This window comes from Chiloscyllium plagiosum, unplaced genomic scaffold (assembly GCF_037043375.1).
Source record: "Chiloscyllium plagiosum isolate Xiang-an unplaced genomic scaffold, Cpla_swu_hap1 HiC_scaffold_8, whole genome shotgun sequence".
NCBI lineage: Eukaryota > Metazoa > Chordata > Chondrichthyes > Orectolobiformes > Hemiscylliidae > Chiloscyllium > Chiloscyllium plagiosum.
In genome coordinates this window covers 36,639,663-36,660,689 of record NW_028270146.1, presented here as the reverse complement: position 1 = coordinate 36,660,689, position 21,027 = coordinate 36,639,663, and the positions used below count along the sequence as shown (strand labels likewise).

The 21,027-nt window shown below is 41.2% G+C and overlaps 1 protein-coding gene across 2 annotated transcripts in view; it reads left to right on the top strand.

Annotated features, from left to right (window-relative positions):
* prkcha (protein kinase C, eta, a) overlaps positions 1–21,027 on the top strand; it is a 219,447-nt gene that overhangs the window by 120,372 nt on the left and 78,048 nt on the right. For both annotated transcript variants that reach the window (XM_043697243.2, XM_043697241.2), the window contains exons 3-9: positions 711–885; positions 2,551–2,585; positions 3,325–3,407; positions 9,062–9,191; positions 10,905–11,044; positions 13,119–13,259; positions 17,922–18,095. In XM_043697243.2, coding sequence (XP_043553178.1) covers positions 711–885; positions 2,551–2,585; positions 3,325–3,407; positions 9,062–9,191; positions 10,905–11,044; positions 13,119–13,259; positions 17,922–18,095 — 878 coding nt within the window. The remainder of the gene's footprint in view (positions 1–710; positions 886–2,550; positions 2,586–3,324; positions 3,408–9,061; positions 9,192–10,904; positions 11,045–13,118; positions 13,260–17,921; positions 18,096–21,027) is intronic.

Below are 21,027 nucleotides of genomic sequence, written 5' to 3'. Positions count from 1 at the left end.
ATTCTCTTCCTTTGCTTGCTTTCCTTCCTTTCTCTAGTGAAAGAAATGTCACAATGTACCAGTAACCAAGATGACAGTCCACATCTATGAAAATGGGAGGCTCTATTCTTTCAGACAATTTCTGGTTGTAGGGATAAATCTGCTTTAAAGAATTCAAGGCCATCAACTCAATGAGAAGTTGGCAATCTTTGATCTAACCGGGGAGGGCAAGAGTTGGGAAAACAGTGTAATGATTGTTACATGTTTGTAAGCATTTTTATTCTGCCAAATATATTTGTGCTCCTTCAGAGCCCATCAGAGCCATCTTATGAAACATGATACCAATTGTTTAAAGAGAGTCATTTAATTAATAGTCATTGATTAATAGCCATGCTTTGAGGAGATTTGCGTGTGGTTTCCAAAATAGCCTGAACGAGTAGCAAAAATGATTCTCAAGTCATGTTATAGCTTGATAAAAGAAAATGAGGTGCACTTTGTCAAATGCAGAGTTGTTGTTCAAATGAAGTCATCGAGAAAGGTGAGTGCAAAGTGCTGAAAGATGAGCTTTAATCTCCATGGCAGTGAGGTTGCAGATTGGTCTGGCTTATTCCGTTCTATAACTCCTTCCTTGCCTGGTGCCACTGCACACCCTGGTTGAGGCAACTGAAAAATGTACTAATTTTTAAATTTGATGTTCACTTTTAATAATACAGTTTACAATTTCTTCTTAGATCCTGAGGAGAAAGTCAATTCCAATTCAAATGAAAGAGCGTTCAAGGAGCGCATATTTTCTAGAAAACGGCAAGGAGCAATGCGGCGAAAGATTCACCAGGTCAACAATCATAAGTTCATGGCCACGTACCTGCGCCAGCCCACGTACTGCTCCCACTGCAGAGAATTCATTTGGTAGGAAGCTCCTGCATTAAGTTACAGGTGTTAAATATTGTACTTTCTGTTTAAATGTTACATAGCATAAAAAAGAAGCACTTGCCAAGCCATTTATATCTGTGACATTTTTAACACAGGAAAATGAAGATCTGCCTTTCAGTGACCTTATAAGGGTACTCATCCACTCACTGCCTCATGCACTTTGGCAAATAAATATCCCTGATGTTGAAGTTTATTTGCTGCTACATTATCCTGTGTTGTAAATATAGCTTATCTTTTGTAAACATTTTGAAAGGCAAAATAGTCAAGCATGATGTCATTTGAAATTAAAAGGCAGATTTCTATAGGGCTTTGGTAACTATGGCCTAGGGCAGCAGTTACCAAACTACTTTCCAATTCAATTCACATTAACATTTAAAAGTCAATGAGACCTCAGATGCCAAAAAAAAAGCAAAACAGCTTTTCTGGGGAGGGAGAGACAGAGAAAGCAATTGTAGGCTGAAAGTCTCTATAATTCTCTGCAGCAGAAATTGGCAGAAGCTAACACTCAGATTGGGATGAATAAATTGTGGGGAGCTGAAGTGAGGGTGAAATATTTGCCTGGCTACAGCTAGGAGAAGTCTTCAGGAAAATTTCCACATTGAAAGACTGTTTTAGAATTAAAATCTGTCAAAAGAAAATTTCTGAAGCAAGCTCTTGGCGCTCAGATTCATTTCGGACTGATACTGGGAGAACTGAATGTCAGCCTAAAGAACAATGTAACATATCTTTGATTGTAGGCTTTCCTGGTTTTGTTAAAAATAAGAATGGAATATTCCATTCTGTCCTTTGAAAAATAAGTTGCTGACAAAACTAGTGTTCAATTGGTAGGGCTGTTGTTTGTTACACTAAATGTCTTAAACTCTTTCAGTTATTGACAGTAAATTAAGATATGTTGTTCAAATGTTATTAGTATCCAAACAAACAGAACAAATGATTAAACTTCATGTATGAAATTTCTTGTAACTATGGCAACATGTAATGAAAATCCCAGTCCCTCAGTGAATGAGCTGTCATTGGACACTAAATCCATGTCCACAAACTCGCTGTGACAAATCTCTGACATACTTATAACAGTGATATCACAGCATGCCTTGTTGGAGCCACCATAGCCATTCAAAGTGTGCGATATCAAGGGAGTTCATCTTGTGATCGGTTACTTCTCACCTCGCAGACAATACGAGACACTGGAAGATTAACATAATTTTAATTATTATGAGCCATTTTGCTGTTTCTGTGACTGTATTTGGGATCGAGACCACCAATTTAGAAACCAGTGGCTGTGGGGTTGTTTGGGAAAAAGCCCTTCACTGAGGAGATTAGCAAGTCAACATATTATCAAAGTAATGTTGCAGCAGTTAAGAGAATGCAGCCTGCGGGAGATATTCCATCATAAGGTGGGTGATCAATAAGCGAGCAGGGTGCCAGGAAGATGGTTGATACCAGAGCATTACTGAGAAGGCTAGCATTTATTCTTCCTCTGTAAATGCCCTTGAGGATAAGACGTAGTGAGCTGCCACCTTGAATGTGTTTCAGAAACCATCAGGTGCTGCAATGGAGAATGATAAAATGTTGAGATAAAATGCATTAGTGGATGCCTTCATCCCAATCTATCTGGTGACTTTCATGTTCTTTTATCCACAGGGGAATTTTTGGAAAGCAGGGATACCAGTGTCAAGGTAATCATTTATTTTAATTTAATGAGCCTGAGGAGGCTTTATCCAGTGAAGAATGCACCTTAATCTGTATTCATGCAAAAACACAACTTTTCAGTCATGTTCCTCATCCTGACTACGATTTCAGCGAAAAACAAAAATCTTTATTTTATCTGACCACTGGCAGATTGACTTAGAAAACTAGGTTTGTGCTCATTTTCACTCTGACCTGAAGTTCCTGAAATGGGGACAGCATGGTATTCATGAAATAAGTGAGCCAGTAAATAACTCTGATGATCAGTGTTAACCCATCTGAGAATGGCATGTAACTTATTGTGTTCCAGACAAATTAGGAATTTATGATTAGTATACAGAGAAAAGTTTATTGTTTAAAATAAAGTCCCTTTCTCATCTGTTAAATTCTAGAAGGGTTTGTTGTATAGCACACATTATTTGATCTTCACTTCGTCTTGTATATGAAGAACTGTCAGTATCCATAGATTCACGCTTTTTTTCAAGGAATAAGCCTCACTGGGCCCTCTAGGCACATCTGTTCAGTGGTTCATGTTTGAAAAGTGATTCTTTAATAATATTGTCTGCATTACAACATTGAAGCCTTCATTGAGCTGAACAAAATATTCATAATATTTTGAAAAAATTGTGCTTTCATGTAAAGAATTGGATCTGTTTGTGATAGGCACAGTCTGCAGTTTAAATGGCTGTTAATTTATAGCATTAATCTTCCCTCCTGTTTATCTCACAGTGTGTACATGTGTGGTTCACAAACGCTGTCACCAGTTAATTGTCACAGCATGCCCGAGAATAAAGAAGGACAAAAAAGAGGAGGTACAGTCAGCACAAAATTTCTGTTTGTTTAATGATAGTTTGGTCTGGTGTAATCGTCTATATGGCTTTGAATGTGAGAGATTTCCAATTGTGTTTTAGCAGCACTTGCAACATATATCTGTATAGTAGGAAGGTAAAGGTCTGTCACATGGTGATACGTCACAGGTTTGGAATTCTGTGGTAACTCACCTCCAGTCTCCCCAAAACCTGTCTAGCCACCTGCAGGCACAAGTCAGGAGTTTGAAGAAATACCATTGTTTGCCTTGATGGGTATAGCTCCCACAAAACTCAAACCCAGAACAACAAAGCAGCCTGCTTGCTTAGCAAACCATCTAACACCTTTGATATTCGCTCATTGCACCACTGACACTCAGTAGCAGCAGTTTGTACCATCTCCAAGAAATGTTGCAAAAATTAACCAAGGTTCCTTGGACAGCGTCTTCCAAATCAATGTCCACTATCATTCTAGAATGACATGGGCAGCAATCGTTTGGGAATACCACTACCTGCAAGTTTTCCTCCAAGCCACCCACCATCTTGACTTGGAATTGTTTTGCTGTTTCTTCACTATCACAGCGTCAGCATCCTGGAACTACCTCCTGACAGCACTGCAGGTGTTACTAAACCCCAAAGATTGCAGTGGTTCATGAAGGCAGTTTCTTACCTCCAAGGCAATTAGGAATTGAAGTCTCATATTCAGATGAACCCAACTATTTGAAAACAGCAGCCATTCACCTCTATGGGAGATAACTTCTAAAATGTGGGGTGACAGGGGATGTGACTGTCTGCCTGGCTAGGGCACTAATCTCCCAGCCCTGAAAGACTGCCATCTGAGAATGCAACTCACCCGCTCCCATCACCTCTGAGAAGCTGGGAACCAGCTGCAAAATCCCAATTTGCTTCCATTGATACATTGATAAGCTTTCATAAGTCCTTGGTGGCATGATGGCTCAGTGGTTAGCACTGCTGTATCACAGCGCCAGAGATCCAGGTTCATTTCCAGCTTTGGGTGACTGTGTGTGTCAAGTTTGCACGTTCACCCTGTATCTGCCTGGGTCTCCTGTGGGTGCTCCAATTTCCCCCCACAGACAGAACATGTGCAGGTCAGGTGAATTGGCCATACTAAATTGCTCACAGTGTTCAGGAGTGTGTAGGTTAGGTGCATTAGTCAGGGAAAATGTAAACGGTTGGGGAATGGGTTTGGGTGGGATACTCTTTGTATGGTTGGTGTGGACTTGTTGGGCCAAATGGTTTGTTTGCACACTGGAGGAATTCTGTGATTTTTCTATGATTGTGTCTAATGAGTGTGATTGGCTGCCTACCAACACCGCAATGTGTGTATGGCCAACAACCCACCCCCCCAGACACCCTACCGTACCTCCCTGTTGTCCGTCTACTCCCCTATCCTACCTCCATGGCCCAGGAGCATAATCCCAGTCAGGAAATTGGCATACCCAGCTAATGGGGTCTGAGCAATCCTGCCCACATTTTTCCCTGGGGTGGGTAAGTTCAAACTAGTGATCATCATTTTAAGTGAGAGGAGAAAGATTTAAAAGGGACCTGAGGGGCAATGTTTACATAGAGAGGGTGGTTTGTACGTGGAATGAACTGCCTGAGAAAGTGGAAGATGCAGGTACAGCTAGAATGTTTAAAATACATTTGGGCAGGCACATGAATAGGAAAGGTTCAGAGGGATTTGAGCCAAACACAGGTAAGTGGGACTAGTTTAGTTATGGAAAATTGGTCAGCATGGAACCATTGTTCCGTGCTGTTCAACTGTATGCCTAATCTGTCCCAGTCTGTGTGAACATGGACCAGTAGCCCCTCCCCGCTGTTTCTGTAACATATTAGCAGCCCACACCAAACTTATCCTCTGGGAGTGAGAAGCAGAATTGCTCCCAATCAGAAATTATCTGCAAACAAAATAAGTTTCTGTCCCGAAGTCACGATATTTTTCTGATCGTTTTCAAATCCGCGTCTCTTTTTTGCTTCATGCTCACTTTCAGCCAAATAATGTGCCAGTGCCCCCTGGTGGCATGAGACAGGAATAGTATTACAGAGGAACCTCGATTATCCGAAGGACACGGGCAGGCAGCATTTCGTTTGGTTAATTGAATTCCAGATAATTGAATGCTGGATAACATAGTTAAACTGAGATTGGGACTTTGCGATCTTGCCGGATAATCTGATATTCGGATAATCGAATGCTGGATAATCAAGGTTCCTCTGTATTTCAATACACCATTCAATTTTTTTAAGAGTCACACAGTCACAGATGTACAGCATGGAAACTGACCCTTTGGTCTAACTTATTGCAATCAGATATCCTAACCTAATCTACTCCCATTTGCCAGCATTTGGCCCTTCCTTTTCATATAACCATCCAGATGCCTTTTTAAATGTTGTAATGGCACCAGCCTCCACCACCTTCTCGAGCAGCTCATTCCATACACGCACCACCCTCTGTGTGGAAAGGTTTCCCCAGAGGTTCCTTTTAAATCTTTCCCCACTCACCTTAAACTTATGACTTCTAGTTTTGGATTACCCTCCCCTGGAGAAAAGACCTTGACTATTTACCTATCCATGCCCCTCATGATTTTATAAACCTCTATAAGGTCACCCCTCAGCCTTCGACACTCCAGGGAAAACAGCCCCAGCCTATTCAGCATCTCCCGATATCTCGAATCCTCCAACCCTGGCAACATCCTTGTAAATCTTTTCTGAACCCTTTCAAATTTCACAACATCCTTCCTCTTGCAGGGTGACCAGAATTTAATGCAGTATTCCAATAGTGGCCTAAACAATGTCCTGTACAGCAGTAATATGACATCCCAATTACTATACTCAATGCATTTATAAATAAAAGCAAACATACCTTTTTCACTACCCTGTCTACCTGCTACTCCACCTTCAAGGAGCTATGAAGCTGCACCCCAAGGCCTCTTTGTTTAGCAACACTCTTCAGGCTCCTTTTTGCTTCATGATCACTTTTTCAGCCAAATAATGTGCCAGTGCCCCCTGCTGGAATGAGATTACCATTAAGTGTATCAGTCCTACCCTGATTTGCCTTACGAAAATGCAGCACATCTCATTTATCTAAGATAAATTCCATCTGCTATTCTTTGGCCCATTTGCCCACCTGATCAAGGTCCCATTGTACTCTGAGGTAACCTTCTTGTGTTCATTACTCATCTCCTATATTAAAACAAGGTCCTGCAGCCTTGTGACCAGAATGTTTGACAGTCACTGGAGATGAAAATTTATGCGTACTGTAGTGATTGCAATGAGGTCAGCCAGGTGGACTTCATAGAATATGACTTCCCTGATTGGACCAATTACAACTCCAATTAGGAGGCCTGGCTGACAGATATAAACCGAAGGGTCAGAGATTCTGTTCACTTTGAGAACTGGCTTTGAGGGAGCTGGACCAGTGTCAAGGAGCCTGCATATATAAATAAAGGGTGACTTGGTGACGGGATACCGGCCTCTGTGGAGTTACTTCAGTGGCGATGAGAGTAAAGCATGCTCCTAAAGAAATTTGCGTGCCACAGTTGTCTTTGAGTTGGGGTAATTTCTGGCATCATGCTGTTATTTGGAAAGCTTCATGCTTCAATCCTGCCATAGAAGACTGTTCCCAGTATGTGGAATGAATGCATTTTTTTGGGGGGCAGATGAAAAATAAAGAGTAACAGCATGTGGACCCGCAGCTTTTTCAGTTATTAGGAGCCTAACTTTACTGGAGGCACCAGATATGAAAACCTTCCAATAGTTCATGGATTTAGTTCAGGAATATTATGACCTGAGCCTCCTGTAATTCTGAGAAGCTATGGGTTTTACTCGGCAAATTCAGAACCAGGAGAATCCATATTAGGATTTTAACTGGGTCAAGATGACTGAGAGAGGCTTGTTACTTTGGCTTAACCCATAATGAGATGCCGAGACACTGTTTGGTATGTGGGATTAATGATGTAACCATGCAAAAGCGCCGATTAGCTGAGTTCCAGCTGGACTTCAAACAGACGTTACAACTGGCTTTATCATTGCACAAGTAGAGCATAATAGTTGCAGGATATTCCAATGGAAGGGGACACCGTCACCAGTCTGACTGAGCCATTTGTGTGAAGGCAATTGCATAGCCTCAGTCAGGACATATCCTGAATAGAGGGACTCAAGGTCAGCTCATAGCAAATCCCCAATACAAAGCGGAGTCTTGACCAAACAGTTAAAATTTTCTTCAGGATCCGGTCTGGCAAGCCATTTTAGTTGCTGTCGGTATGCGGACTCGATAGTAAACGAGTCCCTTTAGACCTAAATTGAGTAAGGGAACCCATAAGCTGGTACCCAGGAGATTGCACATTCTGGAAATTACATCTACACCTGGTTTGGAACAGTTTAATCAGAACCAATCAAAATAAACATTTGGTTAAATGGTCATCTGGTTCTAAATGGAGATTGATACTGACGTGGCCATGTCAGTGATCACAGAACCAATCTACAACAACATTCACTCTACACTCCAATCCTTAAGTCTGTGAATACATCAGGTAGACTGAGAACCTATACCAGGGAACCTTTACAGATTAAGAGTACAACTTTGGTTCTGAGAAGCAGCTGGTTCAGTTACTGCTGATTGTAGTAAAAGGCTCAAGCCCAAGTCCCAAGCCTCTTTGGAAATACATGCATTTAACTTCATATCATTAGATAAATCATCTGATCTGTTCTTTTTTGGTCTAAAATTGATAACTTCACATTGTTTATATTGAACTCCATCTACCCCCAGTTATGCCCATTCACTTAGTCTATCAATATCTCTTTGTAGTGTTATGTTATTGTCTACACTGTCTACAATGCCACCTAACTTGTGTCTTCAGCCAATTTGGATATATGATTTTCTATGCCATTATCAAAGTTGTTAATAACTAATGTGAGTAATTAGGTAGAGACCCTGACGAAAGATCCTAATGGGAAACCACATCCTGTCAATTTGAGTACCTACCCGTTATTCCTATTTTCTGTCATCTGCCACACAACCAATTCCCCAGCTATGTCAGTAATATGTCCTCAATTCCATAGGTTACCTTAATTAACAGTCTGTTATGTGGGACTTTATCAAATGCCTTCTGTAAGTTCATATAAATATCTATAGACTTTCTCCTGTCCACTAACTTAGTCACCTCTTCAAAACTTCTATCAGGTTTGTCAAACATGACCTACCTGTCATGAATTCATGTTGGTTGTCCCTAATTCACTGAAAATTTTCAAGGTGTTCAGTTACCCCTATCCTTAATTATAGACTCCAACAATGGCCCTACCTCTTTAGTGGGTTGTTTGTAATGCTTTGTTTATGCACTCTCACAGCAACTATTGGGTGAAACATCTTTTGGAATGATCAACATAGACAGGCCACTATAGGCACAGTTTCAGATCAGTTGCCTGTAACACAACCCATCATGATTGTTTGGTCATTCCAGCTAGGATGTAGAACATTCTATCCAAATGGAGAGAAGAGAACACCCCCCAAAGGGAGAAAAAAATTTGAAAAGTGATATTGAAAATAAAATCAAACCTTAGAAAGTGGCTCCAATAGGCAAGTCTATCTTCATGTTTATTTGTGTCTACAGCTGTCTTAAACAATTGACTGTTATATTTCATAGGTATGTGAGCAAAGATTTAGCATCAATGTACGTCATCAATTCAACATTCATAACTACAAGGTGCCAACGTTCTGTGATCATTGTGGCTCCCTTCTGTATGGGCTGATGAGGCAAGGAAAACAGTGTAAAGGTAATCCTATTAGTAAGGCACTCTTATATTACTTAGAGTCATAGAGATGTATAGCACGGAAACAGAATCTTTAGTCCAACTAGTCCATATTGATCAGTTATCCTAACCTAATCTAGTCCCATGTGCCAGCACTTGGCCCATTTCCTTCGAAATCCTTTCATTTCATATGCCCATCCAGATGCCTTTTAAATGTTGTAAATGTACAAGCCTCCACCACTTCCCTCTGGAAGCTCATTCCCTAGACAAAGCAAATGAGAAAAGTCGAGTTTGCATATTTATAGAGAGCAACAGATAATGTGAAATAGCAAGCACTGATTTTTAACAATGCAGAAAGGATTTTCAGAAGTGTAGAAAACAGATTTAATTCCCTTGACAACTTGCCAATTCTCTTGATGTACCAATGAGTTTATCCAAATTTACACACATTAATTTATAGTTGGAACGATCACAAAGGGCACTTCCCCTCCAGGGCACTTAACCTGTCCCAGAAGTGGCCTTTGAACTACCAAGAAGGGAATAGCAACTGTCCAAAAGAGCTCCCTACATCTCCGTGAACTCGAGCAGCTTTAGATCTTCTCCTGAAAAGTGTGAAGTCCATGTGTCGTGCTTTTGACACCCCAGTTCTGGAAATTAGGTCTACTTGAAGGCAGTTATATTTTTTTCATGTGTAGCTGTCTCCATGGCCACTGAGGTGCAAAGAACAAATTGCTCCCAATCCCCACTATAATCCCAATTATAGTTGGATGATTATGTTGAGAATGTGGTCCCGAAGCATTTATTTCACTTGCATTAAATTGTTTCCTCAATGTTGTTGGCAGGTGATGCTTCTGAAATGCATTACTGTTTGTAAACTCAATTAGTAATTCTGTTCGAGTCAATTTAGCTCAATCAGGTAGAACTCATCTGAGTTAAAATGTAACCAAGGTAATTTTAATAAGAAATAATCTGCTAACAGCCATTTGGCACTGCACCAAAATCAAAATGAACTCTGTTGATCTGTATTGCCCTTTTAAAGCTGAATTAAGATCCTTTCTCTGTGTTTAAGCAGATTTTAAAAGATCATAGAATTTTTTTTTGAAAAGGGCAACATGAGAAAACCTTCCTACATCCAAAGCTACATTTCATTGCTGTGTGTTAGATGTTGCTGGCAGACTACATAAGAATTCTATTGGTCAGCTTGCTGCCATTGGAATGGTAACTGGAATGACAAGAAGGTTACAATCAGGAGTGAATACAGTATGTTGAAGTCTACCAGCTGTATACATCTTGAACTCTGAATTGTTCTAAAAAACACAACTGAAAGATAAATTCTATCCAGGACTTAATTACAGGATTGTGGTAAAGAAATAGAGTGTCTGTCAAATGGCCTCACTAATACAGACAATCAGCACAGTGTTGTCCCTTTTAATCAGAGCAGTTTAATAGATGTCCTGTCAGTGAAGGAATCCTGAGATCATACAGACTCCTTTATCAAGAGAGTCAGTGGCCTGCTGATGATTATATGAACAGAGTCAGAGTGACTGAGAGAGCTTGTGTTATTTCCTGGATACCTATTAAGAGCTGGTCAATGTGAAGGTGTTACATAATATGCTGGACATGTAGAATTCCACAGGGAAGTTGTTTTCCCTTTGGCTGTTTTAAAAACTGATATTCCTGACTAGGATTTATTCTCCATGAAACACTTATATAAAATAATGTCTCTCCTTTTGACAGTTTGCAAAATGAACATTCACATTCGCTGTGAGAACAACGTTGCCCCAAGCTGCGGAGTAAACTCTGTGGAACTCGCTAGGAAGCTGGCAGAGATGGGACTCAGTGCAGGAGGCATCTCCACTTTAAAGAGGAGGCAGATGGTAAGGATACTGCTGAGCTGCCTCATTGGTATTTCTAACATTGAATTGTTGGAGGTTTGCACTTGTAATCAATGGACAATGATGCTATCGGTGATGCAGTCCTTGCCTTGGCTGTCCTGTTTTCTAGGTTCTGGATCAGTGGTGCTGGAAGAGCACAGCAATTCAGGCAGCATCCGAGGACAGGCAAAATCGACGTTTCGGGCAAAAGCCCTTCCTGATGAAGGGCTTTTGCCCGAAACATCGATTTTGCCTGTCCTCGGATGCTGCCTGAATTGCTGTGCTCTTCCAGCACCACTGATCCAGAATCTGGTTTCCAGCATCTGCAGTCATTGTTTTTACCTCTGTCCTGTTTTCTACATTACACCCTCAAAAGGTTATTCTTTGGCTCAAGTGCTTTGGCATGCTGAGATTGGAAAATGTGCTATGGACGTATAAGCCACTGTTTATTCCAACTGCACACATCCATTGGGAACCATGCCTGGCAATAATGTGCATTAGAATTTCAGGTGGATGATTGCCAACTATTTTAATTAGACTTCCCAAAAATTATATTTAATTAGACTTCAGCAAAAATTGATGATGGTATAACTGTCAAACATTTGTTGTGTACAAATTCATGTGGCTCTGGAAACAAAGCACATCTATCTTTTACACAGATGGACTCCATAGGCTCAGGGGGTGATTAAGTGAATGATTAAGCTTGACATTCCAGAATATCCCATATTCGATCCCTGCTCTGTGCTGAAGAGACCAATCTCTACTGGTGCACCAGTCAGATCAGTCCATTTGCCGTTAAGTTAATTGACCTTCACTGAGGCCAGCCTTTTGCAGCTGACATTACAGATGCTGGGTTAGAGAGGGAGGCACTGGCCTGGGCTTCTCTTCCAGGACATTGTCCTGAACTCACTGGTAGCTGATAAGGACAGGATTGGATTCTGTTGTGATGTTTCAAATGTGCGCATGAGTAAGCACCAGACAGAAAGACAGGTTAGCAAAGACAGTCAAACAGGAATTTAAAGTGTATAGAAAAGTGATTGGACAGAAAAGAAAATGACTCAGTGTTACAGTGGTTAATCCAGACTGACTGTGTGTCTGTGTAAGTGTCCATCTATATGTGTGTGTGTGTATAGGTGTCTGCATGCAGATGGAATGGAGTTTTTGTTATGACTGAGGAGTATCACGAGTGTAGTTACATTCTCCTTGCTGTGTAGGTACTGTACTGTATCGTATGTAGAAATTGGGGGAATGGAATGAAGAGAGAAGAAATTGACGGGAAGAGTAAAATCCCATTAGAAATCTGGCATGTTTAAACCACCTTGCATTCAGGTGGTGTCACTGTAGAGCTTGACAGAGGTGCGAGTGTATAAAACCAGTAACAAAAGTTGCAGCCTCAGGGCTTTCTCAACACTACAGTGGGGATTGCAGCAACCTGTACTGGGCTGTAGCTTCTGGGAATGAAAAAAAAGGATCTGATTGTGGAGAGCAGTATTTTAAGACTTTGGACCTCCTGATTTTCCACATTATTCCCAAATTACTGTGCTGTTGTAAAAAGCTCTACACCAGCAATGCAAGGTTCTGTATTTTATGACGCAGACCTCTTTCACTATATTCCCCATTGAAAGATATTTGTGTGATGTAGGACACTAAATTTATATCATTGCATGTTTGTTCTCAAACAGAAATTCTGACAAAAGAAACATTGCTAGTGTTGGTATCGCATTACGAGAATCAGGTGATGACTGTGACTCAGTCACAAAGTACAGTTTAAGCGATACAAAGGAAACAATGGCAAGGTTTTGAAGCAAGAGCAGGGTGTGGGATTAATTAGAAACTCTTTCAGAGAGCTACTCTGTCACAATAGTGACAGGTTAATGGGCCACTTCTTTACCATGTGATTTTCTGAAATAATTGTGTCAATCGGACTTTATAATCTTGATACTATTTCTGTCCCTTAGAAAACATTCTGTTGCAATCTGTCAGTTGTATAATCCAGGAGCATTAATTAGCTGGTATTAGTTATTCACTCCACTGTGTGTAACAATAATTCTTTGTATCTATCTTTTCTCGAATAAAGAGACAAAGTCGACAAAGCCATGAAGAAAACGAGACCCTGGGTAATGCAGTCGAGAACAGTACCGGCCAGCAAGTACGACGTAAACTGGGCATTGACGATTTCACCTTCCTCAGTGTCCTAGGGAAAGGCAGCTTTGGGAAGGTCAGTGACACTGATAAACCAGAGAAACCATAAGCTATGGGACTGAATCTTGCTCTGGGCACAGGAAATCCCAACCTGAGCATTTTTGTGGCACACCAACTGCACATTCAACACATACATGCCTTTACAAGCTATTTGCAAACTGGGGTCAGATTTACAGTGCAGGTTGTGACCCACATTGGAGTGTGATTGTGGAAGCAGGCCATTTAGAAGGCCTACCTCAGTTCTCCAATACAACAGCCCGGCTCCTAACAGTACATGCATACCCCTCAAAGCACACCTCTTCCCTTCACCGCTGCCACCCTGTCATCCCCATTCCTGCCATACCCCCTCAAATCAGCCATGCCATCTCTATACCCACATGCCTACTGAAATCACCATGCCTTATCTATGTTCTATATATCATCCATAGCCACTGGCCCTGCGTGCACTCTGCACCTCAGAATCCATGCAATGTCAAAGGAAAATATTTCACATATCTTGGGGGAGAAAAATAAATCTCTCATGACCTTTAAAAAGTCTTCTATCATTGAAACTGGGAAGAAATGCTTCCAGCTATGTGAAAATATCCTTGTAATATTTGTATTTATTTTAGCTTTGATTAACAAACCAGAAACCACATCCAAGTAACAATCTGTTATCACAAACCTTTGTCATTCACCGTTCCACCCAGCTTTGTGTCATATGCAAACATGGAAACATTGCATTTAATTCCCTCATCTAAATCATTAATATGTTATCAAAGCGGGATCCAAGACTGATCCTTGTAGTACTCCCCTATTCACAGGCTGCACTTGGAAAATTACCCATTTACTCTGACACTTTTTTGCCAGCCAATTCTCTATCTTTAACTTCACGTATTAATCACTTCTATGGAAGCTCATGGAAAAGCTTTCTGGAAGTCCAAGTAAACCATATCCACTGTTTTCCCTTTTTCAAATCTTCCCATTACATCCTCAGTGTTCCTGCACATTTGTAAACCATGATTTCCTTTTCGTAAATCCATGCTGACTCTGTCCAATCCTGTCATTGTTTTCCTAGTGTTCTGCTATTAAATTGTTTATAATGCACTCGAGCACTCTCCCTCCTATTAATGTCAGTCCAGTGGTCTGTAATCCTCTGTTTTCTTTCTAACTTTTTTTAAAATGGTAGAGTTATATTAGCTATCCTCCAATCAGTAGGAACATTTCCAGAGTCTATACGATGACCTTAATGCATTCATGATTTGGAGATGCCAGTGTTGGACTGGGGTGTACAAAGTTAAAAATCACACAACACCAGGTTATAGTCCACCAGGTTTAATTGGAAGCACTAGCTTTCAGAGTGCCACTCCTCAGATGAAGGAGCATCGCTCCGAAAGCTAGTGCTTCCAATTAAACCTGTTGGACTATAACCTGGTGTTGTGTGATTTTTTTAACTTAATGCATTCACTATTTCTAAGGCCACTTCCTTAAGTGCTCTGACAGGCTCTGGGGATTTATCGGCCTTTAATCCCATCAATTTTCCCAGGACCATTTCTCTCCCAATACTGAATTCCTTCAGTATTTCTTGCTGTCACTGGATCCATATTCACCAATATTTTGGGATATTATTTGTGTCCTCCTTATGGAGACAGAACCAAAAATGTGGATTCGATTGCAACAGAAACAAATATATTTTTGGAGAAACACTGCAAGTCTTGCAGCCTCTGTGGAATGAAAACAAAGTTTCAAGTCCAGTGACACTTCTTCACAACTGATGTAGCTCGAGAAAGGTGGCATATAAGTTGAGGTTGGGTGGTGGAGACAGAGACCGAGAAAGAGAGAAAGACACTTAGATGGACAAAGGGCTTGATGGTATGAAGTAAGGGAAGGTGAAAAGCTGAAAATGGGATCCATAAGTAGGGGAAAGTGATTTGGCTGTCCTGAAAATAGCCGTGTCATGATAGAGCCTGGGTTGTGGGGCTGGGTAAAAGACAGGGAAGAATGTGCTAAGATTGTAAAATGATTGAACTTGATACCAAGTCCTGAAGGCTGAAGGGTCCTTAATTAGAAAATGAGGTTGTGTTCTTCCAGCTTGTGCTGAGCTTTACTGGAACACTGCACCAAGCCTGAGATACAGGGATCACAGTGTGTTGAAATGGCAGGCAACAGGAAGCTCAGTGTTTATTTTTGCAAACAGAATGGAGATGTTCCACAAAGTGGTCACCCAGACTGCGCTTCATCTCCTGGGTGTAGAGGAGACCACATTGTAGCTCTCCTCCTTTTTCTCTTTTTCCATCCTTCCTGAACACTGAATATCCCTGGATATTCAGTACCCATCCCTGGTCACCCTACAGCCACGTCTCTGTAATCCCAGCTATATCATTCACTTTTATTTCTACTTGTGTGATTTATTCATCCACTTCATTGCAAGTAATCCATACATTAAAAAATAAGGCCATCAGGCTTAATCCTGTTCACATTATTTTGCAACATGGCTCTGTTGATTCTTGCCCTTGAATTTGCTGCCTATCACTTTTCTTATTTCCCATTCTGTTTTTTGATCTTGCCCTTGTTTCCCTCTCTCCTGTCTGCCTGTACAGAGTCCCATCCTGTATCACTCTAGTTTAAATTCTGCCCAACCTCTTTAGCGAATACTCCACCAATTCAAATACCTCCTCAATCTGAAACCCTCTCACTCATACCATTTTCTTTTTAACTTGCATCCTAACTTCCTATATTCTACTTTTAGAACTTCATCCCTTGTTTTAACGTGTACCACAACGAATGGATTTTCACCCTTTCACTCCAGCATGTCCCGTAATTGCTTCATGATGTCCTTGACTGTAGCCCCTGGGAAACAACATATTATCATGTGATCTTGTTTGCATCTACAGAATCTATCTATTCCCCTTGCCATCAAATCCCCTATCACTGTACCCTTCCTGTGCTATTCCTCCCTCCTCTCCAGTGCAGCTGAACCAACCATGGGGCAATGAATTTGGCTGCTTTCCTCTGCAAGCCTATGTCCCCGATCAGTATCTAAAGCAGTAAAATAAATCAAGCAACTGTGGATGCTGGAGATCTGAAGCAAACAAAAACAAAGTGCTGGAGAAACTCAGTAGGTCTGGCAGCATCTCTGGAGAGAAAGCAGAGTTGAAATTGTTCTGAAGATGGGTTGCTGGTCTCAATGTTGACTGTTTTGTTGAGCTTCTTCAGCAAATTCTGTTTTTGTTTGTATCCAAAGTAGTGAATCCATTTTGCAAAAGAATGATATTCCTGCATTGTCTGCACTGCCTAGTGCTCTTATTTTTCCTGGTTGCTATTCCAGTCTGGAAGCTATTCCACGGTGTCTCCAGCTGCTGTTCCAGCTCCAAAACCTGGGCTTCCACAAACCACGGCTGGAGACCATTCCTACATGCATTCTGGTCCCAGATACTGACCTGAGCCTGACATTCCACAGCCTTGAGCTCTCCTTCCAAGTCTTGCTCCTTTAAGTTAAACCTGTAGATTGTCCGAGGAGGGCTTCAAAATCTTGAACAGGCTGGATTGGATAGATAAGGAGAAATTGTTCCCACTTTTAAAGAATATAGATTTAAAGTGATCTGCAAAAGAAGCAAGGGTGAAGTCAAGAAAGACCTTTTCAGCTCAGTGAATAGTTAGGATTTGGAAATGTGGTGGAGACAGGTTCAGTTAAGACATTCACAAGGACATTAGATAACCATTTGCATTTTAATAGATGTGTAGAGTATGGGGATAAAACAGGAGATTGGTATGAGGTAATGATGCTTATTTAATGAGCTAGTGCATGCACAATGGGCCAAATGGCCTCCTGCACCATAACAATTCTGTGATTCTCTGATTCCTCCCAAAACCGTTAAGTGGGGCATGCAAGCTTGGCATTGCACCCAGACATACATTCAGCCATTGGTATATAATATTATCTCATAGAGTCATGCAAGATGCTGGAACAAAACAAGCCACCACATGTGCTGCTCGCTGTTTGCTTTGCTCAACATATGGTAGTGGAATGACAACAGGCCTGTTGCTAATCTTTTATTATTCATGAACCAATCCATTATTGTGAAGCAATTCATCCACATTCTCCACAGCATTCTGAGAGCAACACAAGTATCACAAATTAACCTAATTCTGGGAGCGTTGTGCCTTAAAAAAATAATCAGCACAGGATCTGGAGGCAAGTGTAGGTCCCATGACCTAGCTTCGGTTTGATTGGGTTCAAGTGGTTCCTTTTTGTGAGATGGGGTTACTGGATACAGAGGATTTTAGTGTTTTCTTTCATGACTGGAGTCTAGAGCAAATAATTTATTACATGACAGAATTCCATATTCCTTTGAGAAGTCAGTTTGCACACTTTACTTTAATGTTATGGGCCTACATCCTGAGAATTATCCTTATAATAGATTCACAGTCAGGAAGTATTTTTGTAATGTCGGCTGCAAGATTGAATTTAGCTTTTGGTTGTCCTTATAATTAGGTTTGTAGCTTTTTTGTGTAATTAAATACATAATTTGTTATCATCTTCAAGAGAGGAGGAGTCAAACCAGAGGATTTCTTGACATTTGTTTAGGAAGAGAATCAGTACCTAATCAGATCAAGCATGTTTTAACTTTACAGAAAAAGAAAGGTCCATTTGTTTCTTTGTTTTGTATTTACCCCATAACTTGCTGCCAACCCTCAGGTGATGCTGGCTGAGTTAAAAGGCACTGAAGATGTTTATGCTGTGAAAATATTGAAGAAAGACATGATTCTCCAAGATGATGACGTGGAGTGTACGATGACTGAGAAACGGATCCTGTCACTGGCCAGAAACCACCCGTACCTTACACAGATCTTCTGTTGCTTCCAGACTGTGGTAAGCATTGTAGAGATCAATTAGACCAGGTCCTGTTACAATGAGTGTTTCCAGTGCATCCTCCACAGTACATTATAATTTTATCCCATTCTGAATCAACATGAGATCCTTCTGGAAACCTGGAGATGGTCAAGTTTGTGCATTTTTGTCCTGCATGACTGGTGTAGTAAAATGTTAAGCGTGAGAATGAATATTGTAAGCGTTATCTAGTATTTCCAACACAGAAAATGGCCATTCAGCCCAACTGATCTGTACTGTTCCAGTGCTTATACCATTCCAGTCCCATCTAATCCCATCATTATATCCTTCTTTTCTCTCTCATATCTAGTGCCGTAATCTCCTGTTAAATGCATCCATGCTAGTCACCTCAACAACACAATGTTTTCCATTTGCTAAACATGATTGAGTAAAGAAATTTCTTCTGAACTCTGAATTTTCAATAATTAGATTATTTTGATGGTTCCTCATCTCACCCATCAGTGGAAACCTTTACTCTACAGCCATCTTATCAAATACTTTCTTAATCATAAAGACCTCTATCAGACCATCACTCTATTTTCTTGTTTGGAGAGAAAACAGCTCCAGTCTGTTCAACTTTCCTGAGAGGTAAAACTCGTCATTTCTGTCATCATTTCAGTAAATATTCTATGCACTTTCCCCATCACCTCTACAGCTTCTTTTATAATAAGGAAACCAGAATTTTTGCTGTTCATCTCATTTTCCTGTGTGAGATTCAACTCCTCCAATTTCATCCTCATCAGGCTCCTGACCTTAATTTAACCCAAAGCCCATCACACACTTTATCATCCTGACTAAATCCTGGCCAGTTACCAGTCCTATCCTTACTGTGTTTGCTAGCTCCCAAGTATTTGCAATAAACTTAAAACCCTACCATTCATTTTCAACTACCTCCAAAGCCTTGCTGTGTCTGATCTCTCCAGCCTCAAGTACTTTATTACACGCACTTCAGACTTTTGTTTTTATTCATTCGTGGGATGAGGGCATCTTTGGCAAGGCCAGTAATTATTGCCCATCCTTAATTGTCCAGAGGGAAGATAAGAGTCAACCACATTGCTGTGGAGTGACATGTAGGCAGGTAAAGATGGCACTTTCCTTCCCTAAAGGACATTAGTGGGCCAGATGAGTTATCCCCCTGACTGGCTTCATGATCTTCATTAGCCCCTAATTTCCAAATTTTTAATTGAATCCAAATTCCACCATCTGCCATCATGGGGTTTGATCCTGGGTCCCCAGATTATTAGGACTCTAGATTAATAGTCTAACGATAATACCACTAGGCCATTGCCTGCCCTTTGTGCACATAATTCTGTGCACCGTCAAGGGGAGCATGAAAAGCTGGGCAATTCTTGTTATGTTTACTTTGCTGCTCAGTAGTCATCCTAACGCCACCAAGAAAAGGTAATAACATTGTAGATGTCAGTGAAGGATGAAGTAAATCATGGATGGCCTGGTGTTGTGGGGAAAGATGAAGAGAATATTAAGCCCTTGTAGCTTGTGAAAAAAATCTGCAGTCTTTTTGTTGTGTTTGACCTATTTCCCATGTTATTGCTTGCGCAGTACATACAACCTAACAGCAGAGGGATCTAGGAGCATTGTACATCTCACTTGGTAACTGAGTTTAAGTTAATGTATGAATAGGAGAATCTGAAAGTAAGCAGTAGTTAATGTTTTTTAATGAAGATTGGGTTCACTATTGTCATGTGCTATTACGTAGAATCAGTGACTTGATTGGTTGATGTGTCTCTGAGTTTACAATCGCCAAGATTTTGTGTCAGGAGAAATTGTGGACAAAATCTAACCAGGCTGTAAGTGATGTGGGCTGTGGCACGATTAATGGTAGAATTGGATGGACGCCTCAATGCCAAGGTAATCTCACTACAATTTCTGCCCCCACCTTTTGCTCAAGTGGCACAATGAGATTCTTGTGAGAGGAGCTGCCAGTTGATGCTGTTTGTTATTTGTTAAATGGCTAGTTAACAGTTTAACCCATCATGGGCGGTGATCTTACCAAACTCTCCTTGTAAACTTGCCATTGGGTAAATATGACATAGAGACTGGCTGCTTACTCCAAAGGCGATAGATGTTTGACACTGGGCACCACATCTCAGGGCAACTCCATGAACACCAGCCCCATGCACCCACATCCAAGGACATTGGCATCCAACATTGGCAACCTCTAATGAACTTGCATGGCACATCTCTGATCCATTTACAGGGTGCTTCTGCATGTCACTGCTGCATCTCAGGCTGCACTGGCTCCTACCATTGTAATGCTGCAGCAAAGGTACTTTACTCTCAAGGACATGTGCCCACATATCAACTGGACCATGCTGCATCTCTGGGCTCTTCACTCCCTGTCATAGTCCTCACTCACTCTGAGCCCATCTGGATGCTTGCATCATCCCTGCCTTACATTTTACGCTTTGCTGCCTCAAACAGAGGTATTTGGTTCACATTACTGCTATCCTGCTGTACCGTTTGGCATTGACACAAAATCTGGAGACTTGTTGTCAGCAGGTCTCAAACCAGACAAGGGAGATAGCCTTTGCTGAACACTGGAAGTCAAGGGTCGACTCCATTATCAGTATGTGTCGAGAATGTGATGCTGGAAAAGCACAGCAGGTCAGGCAGCATCTGAGGAGCAGGAGAATCGACATTGTAGGCATAAACCCTTCATTCCTGATGCAGGGCTTATGCCCAAGAGGTCAATTCTCCTGCTCCTCGGACACTGCCTGACCTGCTATGCTTTTCCAGCACCACACTCTCAACTCTGATCTCTAGCATCTGCTGTCCTCACTTTCTCCATTTCAGTCTGGGCCTTGCTCAGGACAGTCAGAATCAGGACTTTTTCTCATAAGGGGTAAGAAGCCAAAGAGAGGAAGTCTACCATAGTCTTGACTCTTTCTGCCCT